The 14,697-nt window shown below is 31.6% G+C and overlaps 1 protein-coding gene across 1 annotated transcript; it reads right to left on the bottom strand.

The window, feature by feature from the left end:
• Window positions 1-523: 523 nt before the first annotated feature.
• Window positions 524-907, bottom strand: LOC149554744 (Ribosomal L18p/L5e family protein). The gene has a single exon (XM_089828999.1). The coding sequence runs from the start codon at window positions 905-907 to the stop codon at window positions 524-526; it is 384 nt and encodes a 127-aa protein (XP_089685125.1).
• Window positions 908-14,697: the final 13,790 nt, after the last annotated feature.

Raw genomic sequence — 14,697 nt, 5'->3', positions numbered from 1 at the left:
AGCTTTGAATTCTAGCATTGCGACGGGGCGACAAGAACTAGTATGTGTTGAAATTAAGTTTATATTTGGCTGTTTAAAGCTATGACTCGTAACTGGTTAAGACAACTAGTTTGCAGCGGATTTTATTACTTCTATAGGCACAAGTTTGGGGCATAAATGTAGTCGGACTTTTAGTGCGATGTTCAAAAAACATCTTGTGAACTGAAATTCAAACCCCAAAGTTAAAAACCCATAATCTCATCGACTGGCCACTCTTAAAAATGTACCATATGCCATACTGTCAAAACACTACAGAGCCAGAAACAGAAACAAGCATACAAACATTTGATTCATTTGCACCCAAAGATTATAAATATGTCCAAATTATAAACCCTCAAATGTGACAAAACGATCTAAAATATCCAAATCCTATTATTAAGACTGAAAACCTCGATATAACAATCAATAACCTCTAAACCCCAAAGTTCAAACCCTAAACACTGAATTTCAAACCATAGACATCAAATGTTAATTGGCACCTGCTTCACTCGCATTCTTCGACAAGATTATCAATCCCACATAATTTTATACCACTTTTTCTCAAAGAATCAATGATTGCAAAAACCCTTTTTTTATACTGCATGGGTTTACAACTCTGACCCTTTAAATCGACGTGAACGTTATCGATCCGTAGTGCTTTGAGTCGGTCAGCCAAATTCTCCCCCATTTTAGCCGCAATTGGGACGTTCCATACGTACTGGGAGCGGGGACATTGCTGTAGCTTGGCATTATATGCGGCCCTAAATTCCTCTTCCATTATCGTGGAGGCTGCAACGATGACATTGTTGGAAGAATTGACGACCTGAACGGTGGGTTTTCTCTGGGTTATTGCGAATTGTAAGACATGGATGCAAGCTGAACATTTCATGTTTTATCTACTTATTTATGGCTCACAATCGTTTTCATATACAATTATGGGAAAAAAATGCAGCCTTACGTAAAGTATTTGACATTTTCAACTTCATTCGAGATGATGTACATCTCCTGTGTATATATTTAAGGTAGGGGAGAGGGAGCAGTACTCGTATCAAACATGTAGTCATTGTATGGGTTATTTTATTTATGATTTAATGTACATGGACATTTAATTATTTGAAGATGTGATTCATCAAGCTTCGAAAGTGAAATGTATTTAAACTAGCATTGCATCTAAAGAAGATACAATAGTTATGTGGATAGAGATTTCATTGCTTATATTTTTACTTTCTGTTTTGTGTCTTTTGTTACAATTTTTCCTTCTTTTGTGACAATTTTTTCCTTTCTTCTTCTTATTCTTCTCATTGTTTGCTACTTCTCTATTTTTCTTTTCTTTTCCTACTTCTTCTTCTTGTTCATATTCTTCTTCTTCTCCATATCCTAGCTTTCTTTGCCTCCTCCTCCTCCTCGTCAGTGATCTTCTTCTTTGTTTTCTCTTATGTCTTTTCTTTGATTTGCTTCTTATCTTGTGTCTTATTCTTCATCTTCTCCTTTTCTCCCTCCTCCTCCTTCCACATCATCTTCTTGATCTCCTCCTCTATCTTGGTCTTCTCCTTCGACTCCTCCTTCTCCTCCGACACATTCTCCATCCCTTTCTTAGATGGTAGACTCATTGATGATCTAACAGAATGAGGAAAAAGCAGTGGAGAATGATACAAGGAAATATCAACCAATTTCTTCCTTGACATCTAATATTTTGAACATTTATAGGGTTAGATTTAGTATAATGTATACATCTAATGCACATTTTAATCCATCACTTTCAAATTTATATACATTTTTTAAAAACTTATCTGTTTAATAATTTTGATAAAAATATAATTTAATATTATACATGTAATATTCAATTTCCTTTTCTAGATTTTCTTTTACTATTACAAAATTATTACTAAATTACCTTAATATTTTTACTAGAATGTCTCTCCACCTACATATGTGATTGCTTATCACTTCCCTTAGTCCAAATCAAGGAAAATATAAAATTAGTATATGTTTCCTCTAATTGGGACGAACAAAGAGAAAAACAAGTAAATGATGAAAAATTAAAATAATCTAAATTTTTATTTACTAGAAATATATGGCATGTTGTGTGCATACATCATGCATCCCTTCCACCCCATATATATTCACTCAAAGCACACATCAAGCACCCTAACTCCTTCCACTTCGATATTTAATAAACTCTCCAAATATTCCACTCAATAAAGTTCACTTTTACTCCTCTTCTCACACATGTGACATCTTGTTAAAAAGTGCATAGATTACTCATGAAGAACAAAATGGAAGAGCTTTTATTTTAATGGGGCAAAAAAGGATATATATGTTCATTTTAACACACACTTAGTATTTAAGTGTCTTTGAAAATACTTAACCATGGCCTCCTCTTCCCTTCCACAAACCTCATGCACCATCTCTCTTCCCACCCCATAACATGTGCTTCGCGCATCCTTCACATCACCACATGGCATAGCTTTTCATTTGTCACCACTTATTCTTTAATTCAAATGTAATTCACTTATCTATAAGTAGTGAAAACAATTAAACATAGAGCGACTAAAAGCTTCATGCATTATATCAAAGTGGGTAAAGTTCTTTATTAGACAAAGTACCCACTTAGGAGGTGTCTACATATAGGGTATGCCCAGTCAACCTATCCATCCATGTAATGCCTACCCATTGCCGAATTCTTTTAGGCTAGCTTTATGGTTATGATTTATGATTAGCAGTAATTGGTTGCTGGATTTCATTGGATGCTATTTTATGCTTAGTTTATATATTTGATGAGATACTTGATACTTAGTTATTTCATGTATTCATGATTACTCTTTCGATGATAATACATGTATGTTCACATAGTGGGTTCAGTTAATTCATAATGATAGTTAGATGAATGATTTATATGCAAATATGGATACTTACCCAATACTTGTATGTGTATGGTGTACATATATGTTTGACATTTATGATATGGTTGAGGGTGGGAGTCATAATCACTCACTAGTCAGGATCTACATGATGCACCACTCCTTGTCATTGCCCATTTAATTTAGATTTATATGTATATGTACATGTTTGAGCGTCGACTTCTCTAAATTGCCATGATGATTCAGGTATCGGGCATCGACTTCCTTGAATTGCCAGGAAGAGTGTGCCCTATCATAGTGTCTTAATGGTAAAGAGGAGAGATAATTCTTGAGTCCAAATCCTAACCCTAAGCCAATTGTCCTAGAAAGTAGGACACGTATCTGAATTATTTACCCTTTTGAATTCGTCAAGTGATGTGAATTCACGATTTTTGACCCTTGAGTTTGATTTAGTACTCTATCTTTATTATGAGTTTTCACATTTAGATAGTGGATCTGTTGTGATTTTCAGTTATAATTAAGTCAAATAAAAAGATTATTAAATGATTTAATTTAACAAAAAAATTATAAAGAAAAATCAACTTTTAATTATATGTAATTAATTGAGAAATTAATTAAATTAAATAATTAAATTTAAAAGATGTAACTAAAGTTCTAAATTTGGTGTAATTATATTAATTTAATTTAATAATAATTAATTTAGGAGCCTCATTTTAATAGTAGACTCTAAATAATATTATTAGTTAAATTATTAAATATATTATTAAAGACATCTTGTGATTTAATAAGAGAGAGAGAGAGATAGAAAGTACATTTATAAAGTTTATTTTAACTAAAATGCAAAAAGTTTGCACATAAAATTAAAATAAAATATTATAATAAAGGAAAAAGGGTTTGCGTGATTGTAAAACCAAAATCCTAAAGGGAGAAGAGTCTTTATTAAGAAATCAAAGCTCATTTCTCCACATATAGGTTTAGAGGAGCCAATTTTTGAGAAAGAGGGTTTTCAAAAGGACAAGAATTTTCTTGTGAGCTCTAAGCATCTGATTGGTTAGTATCAAATCAAGGTAGGATCTTATTGAGTTTTGCACAGTAATTTCCTCTTTGAATCTCTCTATCTTCTCTATGTTTGTATGGATCTGTATTCAACATTTATTCAGGTTGAAACCCTAGTGTTAAAATTTGTTGTTCTTTGAAAACATTTGTGAATGGAATTTAAATTGAAACCCTTGTTTGAGAAAAGTTATTTTTCATTATTGGATTGTCTCTGAGAAAAATCAATCAAAAATTACTATTGGATATTAGATTGTTTTAGAAAATTAAAATTGAGATGGGGGTTTAGAAAAGAAAACTAAATTTGATTGTTTCTATTTTGATTGCCCTATCAGATCTAAAATTGATATGTATATATAAAAAAAGAGGTTTGCTGGAAATTATCTGTATACCAGGCCTTTGCTAGGTTTCCTAAAATTAATATTGTTTAATGTTGGGGTGGGGGGGATTTCTTTTAATTAAGAAAAAATCTTAAATAAAAAATTACAAAAGAAAAAGGAGAGAGGAGGCGCTGTGACCTCCCTCCCACCCCTAGCTATGATGGCAGACATGCTGTCATAGCATCGGAAGCTGCCAAGGTAGTAGGCTGCCAAAGCAGCCAGGCCGCAAGCGACCTCCCCTTGTTTGGGGATTGCGATAGATATTAATCACATATGGTTATGATTTTCTTCAAAATTTTAAATATATTTTAAATAATAAATATTATTATTATTTAAATTAATAGTTAATTATATATATATATATATATATACATTGATTGGTAAATAGCCGAAGCCTAGATCAATTATTATTTGTTAGAATTAATTATTATTATATGTTAATTGAAAGTAGATTTGAACCCAAGACCTCACACATGAGAGGCTTGCAAGTTACCTTTGCATTGTAGGCTTTTGCCTTCTAATTATCAAATATTTATTATTATTAATAATTTGATATATATTGTTTTATTAATAATTTAATACATATTATAATAAATGATTAATTATTACCATTAAATTATAACAACAATATTTGATTTCACGATTCTTTTATAAAGTATTATTTATTTATTTAATTTAAAAAGAAATACTTAACTTTTTAAAAATAAATAAATAGAGGGTTTTTAATCATATTTAAGAATAGTTTTCATCAAGGATGTTACTTGGGGAAATGGTTCAGTTTTATATGAAAATGTTTTATAATGGTAGGGAAATTTTATTACTTTTGATAATTCGGAAACTTTAGTATTTTTGACACTTTGGAAATGGAAAAAGTGGAACCTAGTTTGTGAAAATTGAACTTTTATGTTTTCAAAACCTAACAAATTATGAAAACTACATTTGTTATAGACTTGATGTGATGTATGATTTACTGGTGTGGGTTTGGGTTTGACTTAGTATGTTGACCAATCAGGATGTTTACCAGAGCCTTGGGGGTTTTGTTTTGTGATGATGTTATGTTATTATTTGGTCATGATCTTTTATACCTGACCATTGCGATGCATACACATATTTCTATGATGAGTTTAGATCAATTACTTGTTAGTGCTTTCCAGTTACTTGTATAGAACTAAGGTGAATGGTGTGTTTTTCTTGGTGTAACTTTTAAGTTTTTGATCAATTATTCTTTGATGCTTTCCATTTACTTGTATAGAATTGAGGTGACTATTGTGACTTTCTTGTTGTAGCCTTTGAGTTTTCAATCGGTTATCTTTTGGTGCTTTCCAATTGCTTGTATAGGATTGAGGTGATTATTATGTTTTATCTATAGGTGCTTTCCAATTGCTTGTAAAGGACTAAGGTGAAAACTATGATTCTATGAGTTGTACTTTTCATGAGCTTAGGATAGGTAATCTATGTGTATATTGGTAAGTGGCTTAAAATGGAGGTAAGAGCCCTAAAGAGGCTTCTTGAGTAACCCAATGTAAGTTATTTTAATAAGTGATAATATTTCATTTAATAGGTTTAAAATGAATTAATAAGAGTTAGTATTTTCCTCACCCATGCTTTGAATGCTAGTACAGGCTAGGATGGGAGTAGAGAGGATGTTTGGTTGCGACCTTGCCTCGTTGGTATGCCTTTTCTGTATGAAAGGATAGTGATGTTGCATAGAGACACTAGTGGACTGGAGTCTAGAGAGGCTCCTAGGGTAACCTTAGAGTTGGCTCATGCGATGACACTTGCTCACTTGCATAGTAGATTTCCTACATGTCTTTGTTGCCTTTGGGTTTAGATGTCATTTGTGTCTTGGTACCTTTGAGATAGTTTGTTGTCAGGCATTTCCTTGACCTAGTTGTTGGTTATGAATTTTGGGATTGATATCCATATGGGACTTGAGAGTATCTCCTCAACATGGTGGGAGTGGGCCATTTAGGTTTCACGAGGTTGGGTGGTAGTGTTTCTTATACCATTGAGATCCAACAGCTGGATGTCATTGCTAGATGTACTTGTGCAATTGTTCCTTTCTTTTTGATCTTGTGTTTCTGTTGGATGGTTATATTCTATTGTACTTTACTTGATTGTCAGAGATCTTATGAGATGATGTATTTATTCATGATGTATATTCTTTGAGTTTTCATATCATGTGACTTGTACATTAGATGATTATGCATTTTGGTTATACCATGTGGCATCTTATGTAATTGTATATTATTTAATTGAATTCATACTTGTGATTTATCTATAAAGTGGAATTATTATGTATCAGACTTAGTATTAATTAGACTTGTGTGTGTGTGTGTGTGTGTGTGTGTGTGTGTGTGTGAGAGAGAGAGAGAGAGAGAGAGAGAGAGAGAGATTCAATGTCATGGAACCCTTAAGAGATGTAATTTGTTTATGGATGGTTTTATGTATGTTAGCTAATGCTTTTGCTATGTTATCTCTTGTTGTTTTAATCTTTAAAAAAAATGTTTGGCAAACTTAGTGAAACTTTAAGTTAATTTCTTTTGGGTTCCTTGGCAAGGCGTAACATTTGGTATCAAAGCTCGAGTTTCTACATTGGAAACTCTGGGTATATTGGAACACCACTATATGACAACTAGTTAACTAAAACAAAACTTAAATAGTTTTATGTATCTATTACAACTTGAACACCTTGAACTTCATACTCAATTACTTGAGACATAGAAAAGGCAAAACTTGAATAACTCTTGACTTGAATTTCACACATGTTTTCTTATTATTGTGCTTGAAGGTGATATGCCTTTGTTGACTTTAAGAACATCTTTGTTGTTCCTGCCTGGATGTTGTAGGGGATATGGGTAGATCTCAAAGGGTGTTTGTAGTGGAGTCTTATTCTAGGGAAAGGATCCAATGAGACCTACACTTTGAATGCTTGATCTAAATCTTGTTTGTAGGCTTCTAGGAGTAAGCCTAAGTCTAGGGGAGTGGATGTAATGCCTACCCCTAGTTTACTTTTCATGTTATGTTGTCAAATTCTTTTAGGCCAACTTTATGGTCATGATTTATGATTTGCGGTACTTGGTTACCATATTTGACTGGATGTTATTTCATACTTAGTTTATATAGTTGACGAGTTACTTGATACTCAATTATTTCATGTGTTCATGATTGCTCTTTCGATGATGATACATGTATGTTCATATAATGATTTCAGTTAATTCATAAGAATAGTCAGATGAATGATTCACATGTAGTTTAGATATGGATATTTACCCCACACTTGCATGTGTATGGTGTACATGTATGTTTTACTTTATGTTTGAGATTTCTTATATGGTTGAGGGAGGGAGTTGTAGTCACCTGCTAGTCGAAATATACATGATGCACCACTCCTTGCCATTTCCTATTTAGTTTAGATTTATATGTATATGTACATGTTTGGCTTTTATGCAGATTGTAGGTACCAGACATTGGCTTTCTTGAATTGCTAGGATGAACGTGCCCTATCACAATATCTCAATGGGAAAGAGGGGAGATAATTCTTGAGTTTAAATCCTAACCCTAAGCTAATTATCCTAGAAAGTAGGATAAGTACCTAAGTTATTTACCCTTCGAAATTTATCAAGTGACGTGAATTCATGATTTTTGACCCTTGAGTTTGATTTAGTACTCTGCCTTTGTTATGAGTTTTAGATTTAGATGGTCGATCTATTATATTTTTGGTTATAATTAAATCAAGTAACAAGATTATTAAATTATTTAATTTAACAAAAAACTTATAGAGAAAAATCAAATTTTAATTATATTTAATTAATTAAATAAAAGAATTAAATTTAAATGATGTAATGAAAGTTCTAAATTTGGCGTAATTACATTTATTTGAATTTAATAATAATTTATTTAGGAGATTTATTTTAATAATAGACTCTAAATAATATTATTAGTTAAATTAATAAATATATTATTAAAGATGTCATGTGATTTAATGTGAGAGAGAGAGAGAGAGAGAGAGAGAGAGAGAGAGAGAGAGAGAGAGAGAGAGAAAATTTAATAAAGTTTATTTTACTTAAAATACAAAAATTTTGCACATAAAATTAAAATTAAATCTTATGATAAAGGAAAAAGGGTTTGCGTGATTGTAAAACCAAAACCCTAAAGGGAGAAGGCTCTTATATTAAGAAATCAGAGGTGATTTCTCCACACACAGGTTTGGAGGATTTAATTTCTGAGAAAGATGGTTTTCTAAAGGACGTGAATTTGCTTGTGAGCTCTAAGCATCCAATTGGTTAGCATTAGATAAAGGTAGGATCTTGTTGAGTTTTGCACAATAATTTCCTCTTTGAATATCTTTTTCTTCTCTATGTTTGTATGGATCTGTATTTAGAATTTATTCAAGTTGAAATTCTAGTGTTAAAATTTATTGTTCTTCAAAAACGTCTCTAAATGAAATTTAAATTGAAACCCTTGTTTGAGAAAATTTATTTTTCGTTATTGGATTATCTTTGACAAAAATCAATCGAAAATTCCTATCGAATATCATATTGTTTTAGAAAATTAAAATCAGGATGGGGGTTTAGAAAAGAAAACTAAATTTGATTGTTTCTATTTCGATTGCCTTATCAGATCTAAAATTGATATGTTTATATAAAAAAAGAGGGTTGTTGTAAATTACTTGAATACTAAGCCTTTGTTGGGTTTCTTAAAAAAATACTGTTTAATATAACATGGGGCATTTTCTTTTAATTAAGCAAAATTTTAATAAAAAATAAAATAAAATAAAATGGAGAGAGGAGGGGTTGTGACCTCCCCCCTGACTACGATGGCAGGCATGCTGCCATAGTAGCAGATGCTGCCAAGGTAGTAGACATTACTAAGGCAATGGGCTGCCAAAGTAGTTAGGCTACAAGCGACCTCCCCTTGTTTGGGAATTGCGATATATATTAATCGCATCTGGTTATGATTTTTAAAAAAAGTTTTAAATATCTTTTAAATAATTAAGAATATTATTATTAAAATTAATAGTTAATTATTAAATATTTAATAATAATAATAATAATTTAATATATTATTTTATCAATAATTTAATAAATATTATAATAAATGATTAATTATTACTATTAAATTATAAAATACTATTTGATTTCAAAATTATATTTTTTAAAGTATTATTTATTTGTTTTATTTAAAAATAAACACTTAACTTTAAAAAAAAATTAAAAAAATAGAGCGATTTTAATCATATTTAAGAATAGTTTTCATCAAGGATGTTACTTGGGGAAATGGTTCAATTTATATGAAAATGTTCTCTAATAATAGGGAAATTTTAAAACTTTTGATAATTTGAAAACTTTAGTATTTTTGACACTTCAAAAATGGAAAGACTAGAAACCTATTTGTGAAAATTGAACTTTTATGTTTTTAAAACCTAAGAAATTATGAAAACTGCAACTTTTATATACTTGATGTGATAAATAGTTTACTAGTGTAGGTTTGGGTTTGACTTAGTATGTTGACTAGTTAGGATGTTTACTAGAGGCTTGAGGGTTTTGTTTTGTGATGATGTTATAGTTATTATTTGGTCACAATCTTTTATACCCGATCATTGTGATGTATTCATGCATTTCTATGATGAGTTTAGTTTAGTTGCTTGTTAGCGCTTTCTCGTTATTTGTATAGAAGTGAGTTAAATGGTGTTATTTTCTTGGTGTAACCTTTAAGTTTTTGATCATTTATCCTTTGATGCTTTCTAGTTGTATATAACTAAGGTGATTATTGTGACTTTCTTGTTGTAACCTTGGATTTTTTGAACAATTATCTTTTGGTGCTTTCTAGAGTTACTTGTATAGGACTGAGGTAATTATTGTGTTTCATCTATAGGTGCTTTCTAATTTCTTGTAAAGGACTGAGGTAAAAATTGTGATTCTATGAGTTGTACTTTTCACAAGCTTAGGGTAGGCAATCTATGGGTATGTTGGGAAGTGGCTTGCAATGAAGGCCAGAGCTCTAAAGAGGCTGCCTTAGTAACTCATTGTAAGTTGTTTTAATAAGTGATAATATTTCATTGAATGGGTTTAAAATGAATTAATAAGAGTCAGTATTTTCCTTTCCAATGCCTTGAGTGCTAGTAAAAGCTAGGATGAGAGTAGAGAGGATGCTTGATTGCGACCTTGCCACATTGGTATGCCTTTTCTATACAAAAGGATACTGATGCCACATAGAGACACTAGGGGGTTGAAGTCCAGAGAGGCTATTAGGGTAACCTTAGAGTTGGCTCATTTAATGACACTTGCCCACTTGCATAGTAGATTTTCTACGTGTCTTTGTTGCTTCTAGGTTTAGATGCCATTTGTGTCTTTGTACCATTGAAATAGATTGTTGTCAAGTATTTCCTTGACCTAGTTGTTGGTTATGACTTTTGGGATTGATATCCATATGGGACTTGAGAGTATCTCCTCAGCATGGTGGTAGTGGGCCATTTAGGTTCCACAAGTTTGGGTGGTAGTGTTTCTTATACCACTGAGATTTGACAGTTGGATGTCATTGTTGGATGTACATGTGCAGTTTTTCCTTTCTTTCTAATCTTTTGTTTCTGTTGGATGGTTATATTTTGCTATATTATACTTGGTTGTTAGAGATCTTATGAGATGATGTATTTATTCACGATGTATATTCTTTGAGCTTTTCATATACCCTATGACTTGTATAGCGGATGATTACGCATTTTGGTTATGCCATGTGGCATCTTATGTAATTGTATATTATTTAATTGGATTCGTACTTGTGGTTTATCTATGATGTGGAATTTTTATGTATCAGACTTAGTATTAATTAAACTTATATTTATGTCATTCAATTCCATGGAACCCTTAAGAGATGTAATCTATTTATGGATGGTTGTATGTATGTTAGTTAATGCTTCCACTATGCTATCTCTTGTTGTTTTAATCTTTAAAAAAAATCTTTGACAAAATTAGTGAAACTTTAGGTTAATTTCTTTTGGGTTCCCTGGTGAGGCATTACAATCTATCCCTTGTTTGTGTACCTTACCATGCTTGCACCCTTTGTCATACATTTTGTCTCATCTACAATCAAATCTTAATTTTACTTGCAAAGAAAAAATAGTGTCGCATTGTTGCAGGAAAAAAATTGACATTGCAATCATAAAACATGTTTAGTGTCTTTGTATGAAGGCAGAAACTCCTTTGAATCTAATTTGTACACTTTCCAATCCATTCATTGCAAAATTATTAAAGTGTCTATAAAGCTTGCCAAATGCTATATCCCCTTTCTCTACTAAGTGTGCCGAGATCAACATGCACAAATTTTGAAACAATGTTTAGATCTAAACCCCCTTGTTTATCTCATTGAAAACTTTGAAAGCTCTATTGATAGGCCACACAATAAAATAGTTTGCATTTTATCTAAGTTCACATAGCATGTAACTCCTTTTGTCATTGAATTTTTAATTCTTCCACTGTATGATGAACAAATGAGTGTCTAGGATGTAGGAAAATTATAGGAGGAATTCACCAAAGAGATTAAATAGGAACTAAATTCAATGTTGAAGTTAAACAACCTTGTTTGTGTAGATTAAAAAGGAACTAAATTCAATCTTGGAATTGAAAGACCTTGATTTAAAAAGGAACTAAATTCAATCCTGGAATTGAAAGACCTTGTTTGTGTAATCAACATTGATAACAAATAAGTGTCACAAGGAATTGGTTGACCAAAATGAGGACAAGTTGGAACTTATAGGAGCCCAAAATCATATGCACATTCTATTGTGCAAGTTGAATTCATTAGCGTGAAATCATTTTCAATAATTCTATCTTTCTTATTTAATGCATACAAATTTGCAAAACCCTACACTCTTTTGTGATCCACAGTATGGGCACTTTGGTGTATGGGCACTTTGGTGATTGCATGAGGCTAATATCCCCTTTTTACCCAGGGAAATCTTATTAGTGCCTAATTGAAATGGTGGCATTTTTTAAGTAAGTGGCCTCTAGAAAGCACCCTCGCCCATTCTACATCATTCCCCATTGAGTGATAGAAATTTTGACTTTGGTTTTCCCTTGTAGGGTTCTCATGAGATCTTGAATGTTGCATTATTTATTTCCCAAATGGAAATCTATTTTGAGCCAGTCATGGGCCATAGAAGCTATGTTTGTAGAGAAGATTTAGTCCCTCTTGAGCCCATCCATGAAACCAAAGAGGGCGACGAACCTATTTCCATGGATTAATCATAATTGTTTTTGAATGGTGGTGGAGTCGACAAGACTTATGAGAGTGGTAAAGTTACAATCTGATTGATGTTAAAAAAATCAGTGGGAGGATCATAGAAAACCATCATAGATTGTCAAGGCATACATAATTCTTTCCACACAGAAGCCAATACTTTGTTAATCATAAGTGCCAAATCGTGCAACATATTTTTGTTTACAAATGAAAGACTTGATGTCTTCACTTTTTGATGAGTCTTTCAAGGCCATTAAAAAAATTCAGCATGAGACATAGAAAAATGGAAAACCAATGGTTGCAAAGCTTTTCTAGCAGAGGGTTTTCCAGAGGAATTGCTGACAATGTCAATCAGAAAAATATGAGAACTGGTGCCCAAATGCGGTGAGAATGTTGGCAAAAAGAGTCCATTTCATCGTAATTCAATGTTGATCGATGCCTACTGGAATTTTTGTCACACTATTTCTCAACAATTACTTTCAAAAGGGCATTCAAGTTTGGCCCGACGTGCAACTTTCTTACCACCAAAGCCTATCACAAAGCGACCACTCCTTCCAATCATATACATGTATCGTCGTTTGACATCAACATCATGCTACTACTTTTCCAATGGCCAATTATTTTTGTGAGTAAACGTCTTAATTTTCGATCAAACTGTCGCATATGATAGACTGACTATCGATTAAAAATGTTTCTTTTAAAGATTACACCAAAACTTAATCTTAAAAACTTAATCTAAAAATTTCTATTAATTGGATTTAAAAATGTCATTTGTTATTAATATAATATTATATAACTATATGAAATATAATATATATGTAACTTAAATAGATCAAATAGTTATTACTAATCACAAATATTTGTTATATATATAACTTTTATATTAAACACAAAAGGACAAATACTTCGACACAAAATAATTATTTGTTATAAAAAATAACATATTATTATATAAAATATTACTTTTATCCAACACAAAGAGACTAGTAGTTGAAAAGTAAAATTGTTTGACAAACTCACACATTTTATGGGAAAAATACAAGACATTTATTAGTATTCACCTTTTCATATAGGTATGTTATGAAATAAATTGTTAATATGAATTACTATATGCACTTCTATAGTTGTACACATAAGAATAGTATTTTGTACACTAAGATATCAATATTTATTTAAGTGAGCATCTTATTTTTTCACTAACTGAACATATTATCATTTAAGGGTCACCCATATAATAGATAGTTATCATATTTTATATGAGACAAAAAGTTGTTTATTTTACTTGCTAATGAATTTATTTATTTATTTGTACTATAATATTTGTAAGTTCTCATGTGTTCAAGTATTGGTCTATTTTTTATCAATATTTGATTTTTTTTTTTGGTTTACAAATAGATTATTTAATTATAATTTATAATAAAAATGTGTGGTAATACTGGATAATATATTCACGAGGGTTATTGACTATTGGACCCCACTCAAGTACTAGTCCCTCTACCTTGGAGAGGCTAAAGTGGGGTCATCCCTCTTTGGGTTGTGACATGGACTACCACACGTGCATGTGTAGACATCCAACTACTTTGCCAAATGGTCAAATTAGTTGTATACATTAAATATGATTTTAGTCCACATAAGATGTGGTATGCCACTTGACATCTCTCAGTTATCCCAAAATGTCAAAAAAAGGCATGTTTTTGGGATGCCCGGTCATAATGCTTGTCGAGCGAGGATGGTGTGTCAAGGAAGTACCTACAATGTAATGTTTAGAATTGGCTAAACAAAAAACTAAATGGCATTCATATAGAGGCAAATGTACAAAAATAATCAAGTGTTTTCCATGGTAAGATATATGTTTTAGTTTGTTGGTTAGTCGTTGTGCTAATGGCCGCATAAGAAGGAAGCAATTCATCACCCACTACACAGGAAAATCTATATTAATGTCACATCCTCTATCTATTATCATCCAACCAAGGATATTTGCTACACATCTGATGCATTTCAACACCCTATTTATTGATCAATATCCAATGCAAGAACCACTTAGTGTTCCATTTCATTGCAAATTCTATCCACTTTCCCTCATTTCTTTAATGCATGTTTTGGATTTTTCATCACTTTAGCAACTATAAGTGAGTTACCTAATGATA

Source organism: Cupressus sempervirens, chromosome 5 (genome assembly GCF_028749045.1).
Source record: "Cupressus sempervirens isolate cs-2001-9-10 chromosome 5, ASM2874904v1, whole genome shotgun sequence".
In the NCBI taxonomy this organism is placed as follows: Eukaryota; Viridiplantae; Streptophyta; class Pinopsida; order Cupressales; family Cupressaceae; genus Cupressus; species Cupressus sempervirens.
The sequence above is the reverse complement of the archived record's forward strand: the minus strand, read 5'-3'. Positions and strand labels throughout refer to the sequence as shown.